The sequence below is a fragment of the Diaphorina citri genome, unplaced genomic scaffold (genome assembly GCF_000475195.1).
Source record: "Diaphorina citri unplaced genomic scaffold, Diaci psyllid genome assembly version 1.1 scaffold1427, whole genome shotgun sequence".
NCBI classification, from domain to species: Eukaryota; Metazoa; Arthropoda; class Insecta; order Hemiptera; family Psyllidae; genus Diaphorina; species Diaphorina citri.
The window spans coordinates 26669-44176 of record NW_007378853.1 but is presented as its reverse complement, the minus strand read 5'-3'; the positions used below and the strand labels follow the sequence as shown (position 1 = coordinate 44176).

The following is a 17508-nucleotide window of genomic DNA, read 5'->3' as shown; positions in this document are numbered from 1 at the left end:
TTACTCATCGCAGACTTAGGAATGCAAGACAATAAGGTACTAGTGAGATTGCATACCTTCATATTTGTTAGACGTATAATAGGTAAAATTTTGTCAAGGTCTTATCGATGTTTTCAATTTTACTGCACAAAATTGTAAATCACTTCTAACACTCGGTTTACAACGTTCTTATACTCTGGCGGACAAATAGTTAACTTCCAACGCCTTGTCCAGCGACACTACGGAGAGACCTTGAAAATAAAACAAAATGAACATACCTACGTATAAGGAGAAATGAAATGGCAAGTTTGTTTTGCAATAACTAAATAAAGTGAAGTGGATTTTGCGAATACTACACACCGAATAAAAATACAATAATGATGTTTACCTAGGTATCTTGGTCAACAACCAAAGTAATGTCCGAATCCTCACTAGTTCATTTTCGCCCACTCTGGCGGACAAATAGTTAACTTCCAACGCCTTGTCCAGCGACACTACGGAGAGACCTTGAAAATAAAACAAAATGAAAGGAGCAATGAAATGGCAAGTTTGTTTTGCAATAACTTCCAAGTGTTCGAATAAAGTGAAGTGGATTTTGCGAATACTACACACCGAATAGATACAATAATGATGTTTACCTATCTTGGTCAACAACCAAAGTAATGTCCGACTCCTCACTAGTTCCTGTTGTAAGATACCTAATTCTAACTAACTTTTGTATACAAGTTAGGTTGAAACTAACTACCAAAAATGTGTTATGTGTGAATAGGGAGAGAAAGTGAGATTAAAGTTCATGACAGTATTCCTGTTGACATCACAAGGTAGAGAGAGAGAGAGAGAAGGAGGTTTTCCTCCCTTGCTCCCTTTCCCCAGTGAAATATTGAACTTTTGAGCTTTCCTCCAGTTGCAAACATGTTCTCTTTGTAATGTAAGCCATGTGTTATGTGTGAATAGGGAGAGAAAGTGAGATTAAAGTTCATGACAGTATTCCTGTTGACATCACAAGGTAGAGAGAGAGAGAGAAGGAGGAGGAGGAGGAGGACTAGAAAGGTAGATGAGAGATGGAGAAAGGTGGAGAGAAACAAGCTGGGCCCGTCCCTCCGGGAATTTTTTAGCCCGTAGTTTATTCGATCGTGAATAAAGAAAATCAGTACCTACCTAATTTGTTTATTATTCAGTTTATTATTATTCTTGATTTGATTTTTCGATTTTACTTTCATGTAATGATTTAAAATCAAGACAAGAGCCCGTTCTCCCTTTATTCCCAATATAAGGTTTAAGTCATCCATCCATTTATTGGCCTTGCTCGGCATAGCTTAACATAGGTGATGCTAAAACCGGTCTTAAAATAAGGACTGAAGTGTTATCTCTTCACCACCATTTTCGTGTTTCTGGTAAAGACCTTTAATTGGAGAAACAAGCTGGGCCCGTCCCTCCGGGAATTTTTTAGCCCGTAGTTTATTCGATCGTGAATAAAGAAAATCAGTACCTATGTACCTCCCTAATTTGTTCAATATTCAGTTTATTATTATTCTTGATTTGATTTTTCGATTTTAATTTCATGTAATGATTTAAAATCAAGACAAGAGCCCGTTCTCCCTTTATTCCCAATATAAGGTTTAAGTCATCCATCCATTTATTGGCCTTGCTCGGCGTAGCTTAACATAGGTGATGCTAAAACCGGTCTAAAATAAGGACTGAAGTGTTATCTCTTTACCACCATTTTCTTGTTTCTGGTAAAAAGACCTTTAATTTGATATATAGGTCGACCGGGTTTGGATAAGTCCTTTTATGGGGACAGACAGAGTGACAGATAGACAACACCGAAGCGAATACAATAGCCCGTCCACTATACCTTTTTTTATTACTATCGCCAAATTTACACACAAGTGCCAAGTTAGAAGTAAATGGGCCCAAGAGAAGGTGCCAAGAAATTGGAAGTTTTGTTATTCCATTGACTTTCGTGCCTCCATATGTTTCAATCTCTCAGTTTTGTACTTTTTCCTTCTTTTCATGTGCATTTGAGGATACACTCCCCTCGTTATGACACCAATGTCAGATTAGAGGTGGTATTAAGTTCATAATGCTGTTTTTATGGAAAAAGTTCCTTAAGGGTGTCGGCCATTGGGGGTTTTACGGCCCGTCCCTCCGGGAATTTTTTAGCCCGTAGTTTATTCGATCGTGATTAGAGAAAATCAGTACCTATGTACCTACTTTGTTCAATATTCAGTTTATTATTATTCTTGATTTGATTTTTCGATTTTACTTTCATGTAATGATTTAAAATCAAGACAAGAGCCCGTTCTCCCTTTATTCCCAATACATATAAGGTTTAAGTCACCCATCAATTTATTGGCCTTGCTCGGCGTAGCCTAACATAGGTGACACTAAAACCGGTCTTAAAATAACGACTGAAGTGTTATCTCTTCACCACCATTTTCGTGTTTCTGGTAAAAAGACCTTTAATTTGATATATAGGTCGACCAGGTTTGGATAAGTCCTTTTATGGGGACAGACAGAGTGACAGACAGACTGACAGACAGACGACACCGAAGCGAATACAATAGCCCGTCCACTATACCTTTTTTTATTACTATCGTAATAATAAAGGATAGACGGGCTAAAAAGGGTAAATGGTAAATGGCAAAACACACGTGGTCTTTATGTTATAAAAGTTGGTATATTTTTTATTATTATACACGGTATTATTTATTTATTTTTATTCTTCTATTCTCCCGTGTACGTGCTCTTTTTTCAATATCGCGCAATATAGGTCTCTCCTTTCACTTGACTTTCCTATCGTAATAATAAAGGATGGACGGGCTAAAAAGGATAAATGGTAAATGGCAAAACACACGTGGTCTTTATGTTATAAAAGTTGGTAGGTATATTTTTTATTATTATACACATACACGGTATTATTTATTTATTTTTATTCTTCTATTCTCCCGTGTGCGTGTTCTTTTTTCAATATCGCGCAATATATACCTAGGTCTCTCCTTTCACTTGACTTTCGTATTTTACTTATATGAAAATTTAATATTTCTTTGGCAGGTTTTCAATTTATAACAGCAAAAAAAGCAAATCTTGTCTGAGGTTTTGACATGTCCTTTGAATATATGTAGGTCTTGACTTTCGTATTTTACTTATATGAAAATTTAATATTTCTTTGGCAGGTTTTCAATTTATGACAGCAAAAAAAGCAAATCTTGTCTAAGGTTTTGACATGTCCTTTGAATTTATGTAGGTAGGTAGGTTTAGGTATTATGTTGTTGTGTTTTCTTTGAACTCAGTATTATTTATAAATAATTAAATATTGAACCAAACAATTAAAAAACCCTGGAATGGAAATAATTAGGTATATGTATATTGTATAATATGTAATCTCCATACCTAGACAGTCAGAATCAGAATTTCCAGATACATCAATGTCTCACTAAATGATAGAAAGTCCTTCCTTGTTGGGAGATAAAACACAGCCCTGATGTCTTCCAAATGAAACATCGACTCAGGTTCAGGTAAGTCTATATCAAGCCTAACTCGAAAACCGTAACGATACAAATGGAAAGCACTTTAATTAGTAATGGAGGTGATATTTTAACCGGCGAAGGAAAACACCAGAAACCAAAAAGGGAAAAAAGGTACTGGGAACTAATAGAAAAATGGGAAAATAAATAGCTGAAAGAACAACAGATGCCATTAGAGCGTAGGTATACAAACTACCTCGGTGTAATAGGTAAGTGAGCCAAAAAGTTTTTCCCGTCCCTTTCTCCCTCCTAGGAGACCAGAAAAAATGTTTGCAGTCTCGCCAAAACCTCGTGATTTATTGACAAATCGAAAGCGAGGAGCAAAAAAAAAAAAAAAAAAAAACACTGGTGTACGTATTATCTTTTTGTCATTAGTCATTGGCGAAAGGATCGTGTAAATTGTCAAATTGTGGTTGGTATTAGCTCAGACAGGAATATAATGCACTTTATCAGAAAGCTCTGCTACTAATGTACAATCACTACTGAATGCCATTCAGTGTATCCAGTACCTACAACTACAACATAATGGGTTTTATTTTTACTACTTTTATCTGCCTACCTGTTCTATTTACGGATGTCAAACAAAACAGAAATCATGATGATTTTCCTTCAACAAAATAGATCCCCTCATTTTTCTTTTATTTGGTTCCGCCACTGTTTTCACTTCTTCCCCGTCATTTATTGCAGTTTAAATTCTTTGAACTTTCTAGTTCAAGGGTAAAAGTTAGGAATACTGGCGTCTCCACTAAATTCAAATTTTCGACCATAAACTCTCTTGCCATAATCCGAACTAGTTTTTGTTTTAAACTCTCTCCAAGAATTAACCCATCATGGAGCGTTGTTCCGAAATTATTGTTTCGAAAATAGACTCAAACGGACTGCTTTAGGACATAAATTGATCTTACCTGTTCAAGTTCATCAGGGGTAAGAAAGCCGTTTGTGTCGAGATCAAAATGGCGGAACATGGACGTTACCAAGTAGTCATTTCCGTTCCTCCATTCTACTCCTGTCCTGGCAACCGTTGCTGTGTTGTCCTGGTGTTTCAGAAGTAAGTTGTCCTGGAACAAAGGTTGTAGTAAGTTAGGAAGCAGGAAGTAGTTAATACCAGAACACCATAGAAAATTAAAAATAAGATGCTTAAAGATGGAGAATATTGGGTGTCTCAGTGAAGATGAAGACTGTAAGTAGCTTCGAAAAAAATCTAGAATTCACTGACTTATGAGCTTCTGTGACTTGTCATTTTCTTTTTTTTCCGGTAAATATCTGATACATAATTATGTATATAGCTACATTTTGAAACTGCTCTTAATCCGGAGAGGTTAAAAAGAGAGTATTTTGAGACATACGAGAGCTATCTACAGTGCAGGTAACTTTATAGCTATTGATGATCTCCTGATTATTTATGGAAACTCTAACTATTTTTCATAGCTCTACTGAATAATTTAGAATCGTCTGAGCTAAACAGCTAAAGACCGTGTTAATGAGTTGCAAACTATCTAGGATTTTCAATACTGTTATTAAGATTTTCAATCCTACAGTACAGAGTTAATCTAAAATGAAATGAACTTTGATTTCCTTTAAAATTTCTCTGACAAAATGCAAAGAATCCTGTATTGAGGACGAAGTTTCTTGTAAATTCTATGTAATACAAGATGATGGTCACAAGTATGACATTTGAAGCTTGTGCTGTCCCTAGAACTTGTCAAAACCACTTCTTCTAATACCGACTCGTGTCAACGAAGCATGAAAAATGGAACTAATGTAGATCTCTTTGGTAACATAAAGAATCTACCGAGGAACCTTTAGGTACATTAAGGACCAAAGCATAGGGGACTTTTACATTATTTTATCCAAAACGCAAATGACCATGTTAAGGCATCTATCCAAAATATATAAAGGACCTACAACTATCCACATCAAGGACCTTTAGACACCTATTTAAATCATAAATGACCTTTACATCTATCCCTAACATGAAGGACATTTACGTCTATCCAAATCATAAATTACTGTCAATACTAGAAGAAATCCATCCAAAGCTGTATGAAAGTTTAACAAGCCGCCATTCCCAGTCAGTATTGGCTATCCAATTTCAAAGGCTTCAAAATTTGACACATCCTCTGATGCTAAACATGAAGAGGAGAGTAGAAGCCCCAGGTCAGGTAGAACTAATAATTAGAAAGCATTTCGACTATCGAGAGTGACAGCAAAATATTAGAGGGTGTTAATAGCAATGGGTGAAACTTTCGAGGTGTAACCCTTTCTGTGATGAAGTTTCCTTTTAACGAATAGAGTCAAATAAAGCATGAGACTTAAAATAGAAGGTACCTAATTATTAGTCATTGGCGAAAGGATCGTGTAAATTGTCAAATTGTGGTTGGTATTAGCTCAGACAGGAATATAATGCACTTTATCAGAAAGCGCTGCTACTAATGTGCAATCACTGAATGCCATTCAGTGTATCCAGTACCTACAACTTACAACTACAACATAATGGGTTTTATTTTTACTACTTTTATCTGCCTACCTGATGTTCTATTTACGGATGTCGAACAAAACAGAAATCATGATGATTTTCCTTCAACAAAATAGATCCCCTCATTTTTCCTTTATTTAATTCCGCCACTGTTTTCACTTCTTCCCCGTCATTTATTGCAGTTTAAATTCTTTCAACTTTCTAGTTCAAGGGTAAAAGTTAGGAATACTGGCGTCTCCACTAAATTCAAATTTTCGACCATAAACTCTCTTGCCATAATCCGAACTAGTTTTCGTTTTAAACTCTCTCCAAGAATTAACCCATCATGGAGCCTTGTCCCCAAATTGTCTCGAAAATAGACTCAAACGGACTGCTTTAGGACATAAATTGGTCTTACCTGTTCAAGTTCATCTGGAGTAAGAAAGCCGTTTGTGTCGAGATCAAAATGGCGGAACATGGACGTTATCAAGTAGTCATTGCCGTTCCTCCATTCTACTCCTGTCCTGGCAACCGTTGCTGTGTTGTCCTGGTGTTTCAGAAGTAAGTTGTCCTGGAACAAAAGTTGTAGTATTGATGATCTCCTGATTATTTATGGAAACTCTAACTATTTTTCATAGCTCTAAGGAAGTAAGAGAAAGAGGAGAGGGTCAAATATATGGAGAGGAAGAGAGAGAGAGAGAGAGAGAGAGAGAGAGAGAGAGAGAGAGAGAAAGAGTCACACTTAGGGAGAAAAAGAGAAATAATAGCGATATACTATGTAGGAAAAGAGGGAATGAAAGAAATAGGGAGGGAGAGAAAGAGAGAGAGAGGAAAAGGGGATATAGATGAGGATAAGAGGTACAAAAGAAAGAGAGACAGAGAAAAAAGGAAAGAGATAAGGAGAGAGAGAGAATGCGAAAGAGAGGAGAGAGAAAAGGAAAGAAAGAGATTGAGGGGAGAAGCGCTTAAAATTAGTGGAGACGCCCGAACTCCCTGGTGACTAATAATTCAATACCTCCCCCCCCACTCCATGCTCACCTAGACTAATGTGGGTATGAGCACTATGGGTAGCTAGATAGTGTTTTATTACATGCCCATAGTAAACTACCTAGGTAACTAATGGATGGTTAACCTCCCAGGTTTACATACATACTCGAATTACACAGGCATTTGATTACCTAAAATGTTCTGCATTTTCGAGTTGCAATGAATTTGCAATATGCAATCTCAAATAACTCGCAGAGCTGTTGGTCAAAAATGTTCATACCTAGGTCGGTATGTATATTTTGCTCATTTTGTACATACTCTAGTACATTTTTCGCACTCGAAAGGGTATGTATGAAAGTTTAACAAGCCGCCATTCCCAGTCAGTATTGGCTATCCAATTTCAAAGGCTTCAACATTTGACACATCCTCTGATGTTAAACATGAAGAGGAGAGGAGAAGCCCCAGGTCAGGTAGAACTAATAATTAGAAAGCATTTCGACTATCGAGAGTGACAGCAAAATATTAAAGGGTGTTAATAGCAATGGGTGAAACTTTCGAGGTGTAACCCTTTCTGTGATGAAGTTTCCTCTTAACGAATAGAGTTAAATAAAGCATGAGACTTAAACTAGAGGGTAATATGCTCGTTCTCGGAACGGCTGGCTTTCTCCTATCCTGTCCTTCCTTCTCTCTTCGATTTCGGGACGATAAGACCTTAGCAGTTACAGTTCCCTCTGTCAAACCTCTTAAAAAAAAAGGTAATAGTATGACGTAGGTACAAAATGTGGCCATGCCTTTTACCTAGTTTTATTATTACTTTTACCTAGGTACTACATTTACTCGTATCTACATAATTATGTATGGTAAAAATGTTTCTTTAGCTACCTACATGAACAGAACACCTATGGCCTATGGTACAATTATGTAGATAATAGCTTCCGTTTCTATTTTCAGTCTACTTCAACACGCGAATACGTGAACAATAATAATAATAATAATTATATATATAGGTACCTATATAAAAAAATGTGTTGTAAGTGACAGAACGTGTAACGTTATTTCAAATGACGTTCAGGAGTCCCATGACCTCCTATCCTTCATACTAACATCCTACATGAACAGAACACCTATGGCCTATGGTACAATTATGTAGATAATAGCTTCCGTTTCTATTTTCAGTCTACTTCAACACGCGAACACGTGAACAATAATAATTATATATAGGTATATATATAAAAAAAATGTGTTGTAAGTGACACAACGTGTAACGTTATTTCAAATGACGTTCAGAAGTCCCATGACCTCCTATCCTTCATACTAACATACTATCCTCGTGCTTGTCCCATTGTGTTATTTCATTTCAAAAGAACAGCTTGCCAAGTGTCATTTGTTGTTGTGACGGTTTACCTACCTTCATAATTTCGTATTTCTGTAGCGTGCACAAGTTCATGGGGTGTGTAATCGCTTCACCTCCATCCACTTCATTATCAAACACTTCCTCCTCGTCCTCATCCAGTCTTTTCTTTTCCTCTTCCTCCTCTTCTTCCTGCACAAGTTCATGGGGTGTGTAATCGCTTCACCTCCATCCACTTCATTATCAAACACCTCCTCCTCGTCCTCATCCAGTCTTTTCTTATCCTCTTCCTCCTCTTCTTCTTTTTCTTCTGCCACCGTCGTTGTGGGCTCGTCCTTCCTCTTTTCCACGGTGGTGTTAAAGTTACTACTGAGCCTTTGTTTGCTTTTGTTCTCCCCTGCAAAATAAAAACATCTCTTCTTCTTTTTCTTCTGCCACCGTCGTTGTGGGCTCGTCCTTCCTCTTTTCCACCGTGGTGTTAAAGTTACTACTGAGCCTTTGTTTGCTTTTGTTCTCCCCTGCAAAATAAAAACATAAAAGAGATTAGAGGATTTTCCTTTGTCTTCTCTCTACTCTGTGCTTTTTTGTTCGAAATGTATTCTGTATTCCCCCTTCTCAAACCAGACCATTTCATATGATAGCATAGCAATCAAAACATTAAAAGTAAGAATAAATTGTTAGAGAGGATCCTGCCTGAATGTATTAAGAGGTGTGTCATATAAACTGTAAACGGTTTTCATAAATTTCATTTCATTTGACAGGGTTCATGGTACGCAGAGTGTAGGAATGTATTAAGAGGTGTGTCATATAAACTGTAAACGGTTTTCATAAATTTCATTTCATTTGACAGGGTTCATGGTACGCAGAGTGTATAGGTACGCCTGAATGTATTAAGAGGTGTGTCATATAAACTGTAAACGGTTTTCATAAATTTCATTTCATTTGACAGGGTTCATGGTACGCAGAGTATACATATGTAGGTATGGGTATAATGTTTAGAATAATGTTTGTTTTGCCGTGCTCCCCGAGGTAATTCTTGAACGGTTGAAAGAATAAAAATGTTATTAAAAATACAAAAGGTTGAAACCCCAGAAGGGAAGTTTATTTTTCCTCTGCCTGTCGGTATGTAGGGACTAGGTAGAAGGTAGGTGTCTTGAGTATATCCTGGATATCTAGGACACTTCTGAAGGTGCTTACCATATCGCTATGTGGTGCTTATCATATCGCTTTGTGGTGCTTACCATAACGCTATGAACAGGCTTAGCCTGGAACTTGGAACGCACTGAATCAAAATATTTCAGGACAAATTTGATTATGGTGGTTACCTGTGTACTGTCTGTAGGGTTAAACTCCTGGAACTTGGAACGCACTGAATCAAAATATTTCAGGACAAATTTGATTATGGTGGTTACCTGTGTACTGTCTGTAGGGTTAAACTGTTTCAAGCAACACATTTTGGCTTTTGATGTCCCTCCTCTCTTGTACGAGTAGGTATATAAGGTAAAGAGTTCCATCGATTTGCTCTAAAAAGCGACCTTCCAATTAAATCGCTCCCTCATGAAATGCAAAAGGAACCAGGGGTCATATCTATAAGTTAGGACCTTCCAATTAAATCGCTCCCTCATGAAATGCAAAAGGAACCAGGGGTCATATCTATAGTGTTGTGATCGTAAAATCTAATGTAGGCACATGGATAAATAGGTATGTAGGCATAGGAATATAGGTTTATTGAAGTCGAAACAATCATCAGGCTTGATTGTTGTGATCGTAAAATCTAATGTAGGTACATGGATAAATAGGTATGTAGGCATAGGAATATAGGTTTATTGAAGTCGAAACAATCATCAGGCTTGATTGCTGTGATCGTAAAATCTAATGTAGGTACATGGATAAATAGGTATGTAGGCATAGGAATATAGGTTTATTGAAGTCGAAACAATCATCAGAGTTGACCATTATTCAGTGCTTATATATTATGTAGGCATTTCTCGGACCATTCTCTCTCTCTCTCAGTATATTGGTCTCAGTATTCCACCATTTTGTTGGCGCCCCGGTAAAACTTCAACGAACATTTATATTTGTAACTGCTCAGTATATTGGTCTCAGTATTCCACCATTTTGTTGGCGCCCCGGTAAAACTTCAACGAACATTTATATTTGTAACTCTGTTTGTTCGAAAAACATTTTTATGCTTTGTTTGGTTAGGCGTTTGTTGGTTCTCTTCTTTATCTCCTGTTCTCTGTCTCTCTCCCCTTCCATATCCTCCTCTCGCTCCTTCCCCTTTTCACTTTCTCTTTCATTTTTCCCTTCCCACAGGAAAATACCCTAAAAGTTACTCTCTCTTTTTTTCTGGTGCTTTCTTTGTATTTATTTAGTTCTCTGTTTGCATTAGCACAGCAAATGTGCTAGGTCCTCCCCATCTCACTCTCTCCTACCCCTGTTCCATCTCTCTCACACTCCTGTTATCCTTGGCCTCCCTAATCCTAAATTAAGACCTTGATATCATGCAACCCTACGAGCTCCGGTCCCTTTGTTATTTCTATCTCCTATATTAAAACATTCTGGTGTCCGCTTTTTATGAATTTTCAGTAATAAACCGCACTGTGAACGATGATTGCGCTTTATTAAAATGTTGCAGGGTCATCGGAGGGGAATGGTTTATACCCCATTTTGTTTGCATAATGTGGGGGCAACTCGAATAACTCAAACAGTGTGAGATGTTATTAACACCTACCTCTATGAAGTAACAATAGGTATTGATAAAACAACTAAACAAGGATGGTACCTACCTACCTACCCATACAACGCCAGAAAAAAATCTTCTTCTTATTTATGTATTTTGCTGCCATAAAGGCTAACCTATAAAACTAGGCAGTTGATTCATTAGGCTCTTTGACGTCAGAGTTCATTTCAAAGAGGTACAAAAGAGAGCCACCAGGCAAAAGAAAGTAAAAAGAAAAGTCCCTGAAGTTCTTATTTCTACTTCAATTGACAATCACAAGGAGAGAAAAAAGACAAACAAAACTTTTTAGGGAGAATAACAGGATAAAAGGTTACCTTGAGAAAAAAAAAAGAACTTATCGCACAGTATATTTTAATTGTTATTTTTGAAAAAATAAAGGACTCGGCAGAGTTGGCTCAAAGGGAGAATTCACAGGAAAGTGAAAGGAGATAAACATCAGAGAGGGAAATGAGCAGATAAATGAAATACCTGAAGACAAAAGTGAAAGGGAACAAAGGGAGAGAGGGAGAGCAAAAAAAAGAAGGAATTTAAACAATGAGTATTTAAAAAGGGGAAATTTAAATGTGAGAAAAAAGAGTGGGAGGAGACTGGAACTCTGATATTTGTGTTTGTTACTAATGGTGAAATAAATGGTTTGTTGGCCCTACTACAAAAATAAATAGAAGTAATAGAATGTTTTTAAAATTGGGTATTATCATTGTGTTCAAGACTTTCTGATTAACAAATAATTTTACTATACGAGGTATAGGTACCTACTAAATAGTACACCACGTAGTTTGTAGGTACCCGAGGCAAAATTATTAAATATCTACTCGTACCTGCTCGTATGTACGTACTTAAAAATTTGCTTGGAACTTAAACAATGAGTATTTAAAAAGGGGAAATTTAAATGTGAGAAAAAAGAGTGGGAGGAGACTGGAACTCTGATATTTGTGTTTCTTACTAATGGTGAAATAAATGGTTTGTTGGCCCTACTACAAAAATAAATAGAATTCATAGAATGTTTTTAAAATTGGGTATAATTACATATTGTGTTCAAGACTTTCTGATTAACAAATAATTTTACTATATGTATAGGTACCTACTAAATAGTACACCACGTAGTTTGTAGGTACCCGAGGCAAAATTAGTAACTATCTACTCGTATGTAGGTACTTAAAAATTTGCTTTTGGTGAATGTTGGTACCTACGTATTATATTGGAATTATATATATCTTGTTTATCCTGCTGGGAAAAGACTGAAAAGTCCTTTACCCTCTCAGCCCAACCAAGGTACATCATTTGATAGAGTTATCATGTGTGGTAGGTAATTTAATCTTGGTTTATTTTGTTTCTCAGCCTCTGGTGTACTTTTTTTTAGAACAAGAGACGTTTGAATAAAAATCCACCAAGTCTAAAAAATTCGGACATTGGCACTAAAACAAGCTCTTGTGTTTCGCTCGTGGCTCTATGGAATCAATTTCACTGGAAAATACCAAAATACTCGCCAGTTCCCTTCAGGTTTCTCATTCTCGTTTTTAGTCCGTCCTTCCTTTATTATTACAATAGTAATAAAAAGGTATAAGGGACGGACTATTGTATTCGCTTCGGTGTCGGTCTGTCTGTCTGGAAAAGACTGAAAAGTCCTTTACCCTCTCAGCCCAACCAAGGTACATCATTTGATAGAGTTATCATGTGTGGTAGGTAATTTAATCTCTTGGTTTTATTTTGTTTCTCAGCCTCTGGTGTACTTTTTTTTTTAGAACAAGAGAAGTTTGAATAAAAATCAATCAAGTCTAAAAAATTCGGACATTAGCACTAAAACAAGCTCTTACGTGTTTCGCTCGTGGCTCTATGGAATCAATTTCACTGAAAAATACCAAAATACTCGCCAGTTCCCTTCAAGTTTCTCATTCCCCTTTTTATCCCTTCTTTTTCCTTCCCCTAAATTTCCCTCGGTTGTTTTTCTCTCCTCCGTCTCTTTTGAAGGCTCTTCCTTTGTGCACACACACAGGCGATATACAACAACCTACGATATACAACAACATCTAAAGTCTACATCAATAAATTCAAACCGTATGCAGTTTACTTTTATGCATATTTCTGTGCACTGTTTTTATTATTATTATTTTTTAATTATTTCTTTTTTGTATGTAATATTGCTGTCCCGTCCTCATCACTTTATTGGTGTGATATATGTGGACGGGGTGCACAAGTTTCAAGGACTTCAGTAGGTGTCTAAAAACTGCGGGATTGCGGGATTGGAAAAAGGTGCGGGATCCCGCGGGATTGCGGGATTGCGGGATCCCGCATTGCAATCCCTAGTACGGGTATAATGTTTAGAATAATGTTTGTTTTGCCGTGTTCCCCGAGGTAATTCTTGAACGGTTGAAAGAATAAAAATGTTATTAAAAATACAAAAGGTTGAAACCCCAGAAGGGAAGTTTAGTTTTCCTCTGCCTGTCGGTATGTATGTAGGTATAGGTATTAGGTAGAACGTAGGTGTCTTGAGTATATCCTGGATATCTAGGACACTTCTGAAGGTGCTTACCATATCGCTATGTGGTGTTTACCATATCGCTATGAATAGGCCTAGCTTGGAACTTGGAACGCACTGAATCGAAATATTTCAGGACAAATTTGATTATGGTGGTTACCTGTGTACTGTCTGCTGTCTGTAGGGTTAAACAAAGGATCGTGTAAATTGTCAAATTGTGGTTGGTATTAGCTCAGACAGGAATATAATGCACTTTATCAGAAAGCTCTGCTACTAATGTACAATCACTACTGAATGCCATTCAGTGTATCCAGTACCTACAACTACAACATAATGGGTTTTATTTTTACTACTTTTATCTGCCTACCTGTTCTATTTACGGATGTCAAACAAAACAGAAATCATGATGATTTTCCTTCAACAAAATAGATCCCCTCATTTTTCTTTTATTTGGTTCCGCCACTGTTTTCACTTCTTCCCCGTCATTTATTGCAGTTTAAATTCTTTGAACTTTCTAGTTCAAGGGTAAAAGTTAGGAATACTGGCGTCTCCACTAAATTCAAATTTTCGACCATAAACTCTCTTGCCATAATCCGAACTAGTTTTTGTTTTAAACTCTCTCCAAGAATTAACCCATCATGGAGCGTTGTTCCGAAATTATTGTTTCGAAAATAGCCTCAAACGGACGGTTTTAGGACATAAATATTGGCATAATCCGAACTAGTTTTTGTTTTAAACTCTCTCCAAGAATTAACCCATCATGGAGCGTTGTTCCGAAATTATTGTTTCGAAAATAGACTCAAACGGACTGCTTTAGGACATAAATTGATCTTACCTGTTCAAGTTCATCAGGGGTAAGAAAGCCGTTTGTGTCGAGATCAAAATGGCGGAACATGGACGTTACCAAGTAGTCATTGCCGTTCCTCCATTCTACTCCTGTCCTGGCAACCGTTGCTGTGTTGTCCTGGTGTTTCAGAAGTAAGTTGTCCTGGAACAAAAGTTGTAGTAAGTTAATAAGCAGGAAGTAGTTAATACCACAACACCATAGAAAATTAAAAATAAGATGCTTAAAGATGGAGATTATAGGGTACCTCAGTGAAGATAAAGGCTGTAAGTAGCTTCGAAAAAAAATCTAGAATTCACTGACTTATGAGCTTCTGTGACTTGTCATTTTCTTTTTTTTCCGGTAAATATCTGATACATAATTATGTATATAGCTACATTTTGAAACTGCTCTTAATCCGGAGAGGTTAAAAAGAGAGTATTTTGAGACATACGAGAGCTATCTACAGTGCAGGTAACTTTATAGCTATTGATGATCTCCTGATTATTTATGGAAACTCTAACTATTTTTCATAGCTCTACTGAATAATTTAGAATCAATCAATTAGCATAGCTCTACTGAATAATTTAGAATCGTCTGAGCTAAACAGCTAAAGACCGTGTTAATGAGTTGCAAACTATCTAGGATTTTCAATAGTTATTAAGATTTTCAATCCTACAGTTACATAGCATAGCTCTACTGAATAATTTAGAATCGTCTGAGCTAAACAGCTAAAGACCGTGTTAATGAGTTGCAAACTATCTAGGATTTTCAATACTGTTATTAAAACGTGTTTTGGCACTAACAACTGACCATCGAAAATTTGACCCGATTACATTACTTTCCTTCCTATAGGATAAGGAAAGTAAAAAGGTAGAAAGCAGAGAGCGAAGAAACAACTAGAGAGCAGGAATAATGAGGATTAGTAAGTAAGAGACGTAAATAATGGGATGGATAAAAACAAGAGGATGAAAGGAAGAGAGCGAAGAAACAACTAGAGAGCAGGAATAATGAGGATTAGTAAGTAAGAGACGTAAATAATGGGATGGATAAAAAAAGAGGATGAAAGGACACAGAGAGCGAAGAAACAACTAGAGAGCAGGAATAATGAGGATTAGTAAGTAAGAGACGTAAATAATGGGATGGATAAAAAAAGAGGATGCTTTCAGGAAGGAAGTGAGCTTAGGGGGAATGGAAGAAGGAAGACAGGAGGAAAAGGAGAGAAGAAGGATTGAGCAGAGGGTAAATTTCACCTTTATGGGAATTAGTTAGGACTTGAGAGGTTTCTAAGAACAGAAATTTACATGGGTATTTTTTTCATGGAAATGTAAAAATAATAATTTAATTCGAGGTATCTAGTAACCACATCTGTCATAATAGTAGTGCATGCTAAGAGAGGTAGAACGAAAATGATATAAGTAGAAGGAGAGAGGGAGGGAGAGAGAGAGGGAGAGAGATTAGTATAAAAGAGAAAGATTATTTTGACATAGAAAAACCAAAGGGGAAAAGAAAAGAGAAAGATAGAATGAGGAAGAGATACTCGTAGACCAAAATTAGAAATTAGTGGAGATGCCAAACTCCCTATTGCAAAAATTGGGACATAATCACATTCACATGTAAAACACAACTTCAGGAATACTTGTTGTTTGGCTCAAAATTTTCTATGTGGTTTAAATAAAGAAGTTTACTAACTTCGAGCCACTCTGAGTGACTGAAGAGTATACTGAAAATCTGGCTCAACGAAAAATGGGGGGTGAGAAGGGAATGTAAATTTTTTCGCAAGAGTTTTTTTTACCTACTTTTTTACGGTACAAAGAAGAAGGATGGAGTTGTTGTTTTTCAAAGTCTATAACATACCTGCCTATACAATGTAAGAGAGGAAGGTAGACAAACGCAAGCAAAGCATGTCTGGTCTGGAGAAAATTGGAGATTTTTTTTTAAACTTTTTTTCAGTCAGAGCACACTGCTTGTTAAAAAAAAAATAATCTGGTTTGGAATACCTAGAAGGTTAACCTTTTTAACTAAACAAACATGAGAAAGAAAGAGAGTTAAGAGAGAGAGAGAGAGAGAGAAATATGAAGGAAGGGAAAGGGGAAGACATGAAGAAAGGAGAGGAAGAATAATAACATACCTGCCTATACAATGTAAGAGAGGAAGGTAGACAAACGCAAGCAAAGCATGTCTGGTCTGGAGAAAATTGGAGATTTTTTTTCAGTCACAGCACACTGCTTGTTAAAAAAATAATCTGGTATGGAATACCTAGAAGGTTAACCTTTTTAACTAAACAAACATGAGAAAGAAAGAGAGAGAGAGAGAAATATGAAGGAAGGGGAAAGGGGAAGACATGTAGGTAAATTAGAAGTAAAATAAATGAAAATCCCTCAAATGAAGATCCCTCTATTGACCTACGTATTCCTCTATCAAACCTTCGCTTTCGGGACGATAAGACCTTAGCAGTTACAGTTCCCTCTATCAAAGCTCTAACCCCCGGGGTGACAAAGTAATAGTAATAATAGTGCTTATTTATACTGCTCGCATAGGACTGAAAAGTCCCTTTACTCCAGCAGTAGGCTACTACTATTATTGTGGTCAAATTCTCAAATTATATGAGGATAAAATTCCATACCTCGGCTGGGATTGAACCCACGCCCTCCTGTTTACCAGGTGAGCGCCTTGACCACTACACCACCGAGGCAGAACACCACCACCAAGAATAAATATAATCAATAGAATGTTTTTAAATTAGGCATTATTATTGTGTTCAAGACTTTGTTAATAAATAATTTTACTATATATTTTTACACCACGTTCTTTGCACCCGGGGGGAAATTATAACTACTTGTACCTACCTATATACAAATTTCATATCGGTGAATGGTACATGGATTAAAATAATAATATCTTTCCTGCTGGGAATAGACTGAAAAGTCCCTTTAGTCCTTTACCCTCTCAGCCCAACCAAGGTAAATCATTTGATAGAGTTATCATGTGTGGTAGGTAATTTAATCTTGGTTTTATTTTGTTTCTCAGCCTCTGGTGTACTTTTTTTAGAACAAGAGACGTTTGAATAAAAATCCATCAAGTCTAAAAAATTCGGACATCAGCACTAAAACAAGCTCTTATGTGTTTCGCTCTTGGCACTATGGAATCAATTTCACTGAAAAATA

General features: G+C 36.7%; 1 protein-coding gene across 1 annotated transcript in view; it reads right to left on the bottom strand.

Annotated features, from left to right (window-relative positions):
- The window catches only part of LOC103515852 (follistatin-related protein 5), a gene marked incomplete at its 5' end in the record, with an annotated part of 37637 nt that overhangs the window by 16689 nt on the left and 3440 nt on the right, over positions 1-17508 (bottom strand). The window contains 5 exons of the mRNA XM_026828429.1: positions 4412-4564; positions 6380-6532; positions 8357-8398; positions 8509-8592; positions 8714-8817. Of these exons, the coding sequence (XP_026684230.1) occupies positions 4412-4564; positions 6380-6532; positions 8357-8398; positions 8509-8592; positions 8714-8817 (536 nt within the window). The remainder of the gene's footprint in view (positions 1-4411; positions 4565-6379; positions 6533-8356; positions 8399-8508; positions 8593-8713; positions 8818-17508) is intronic.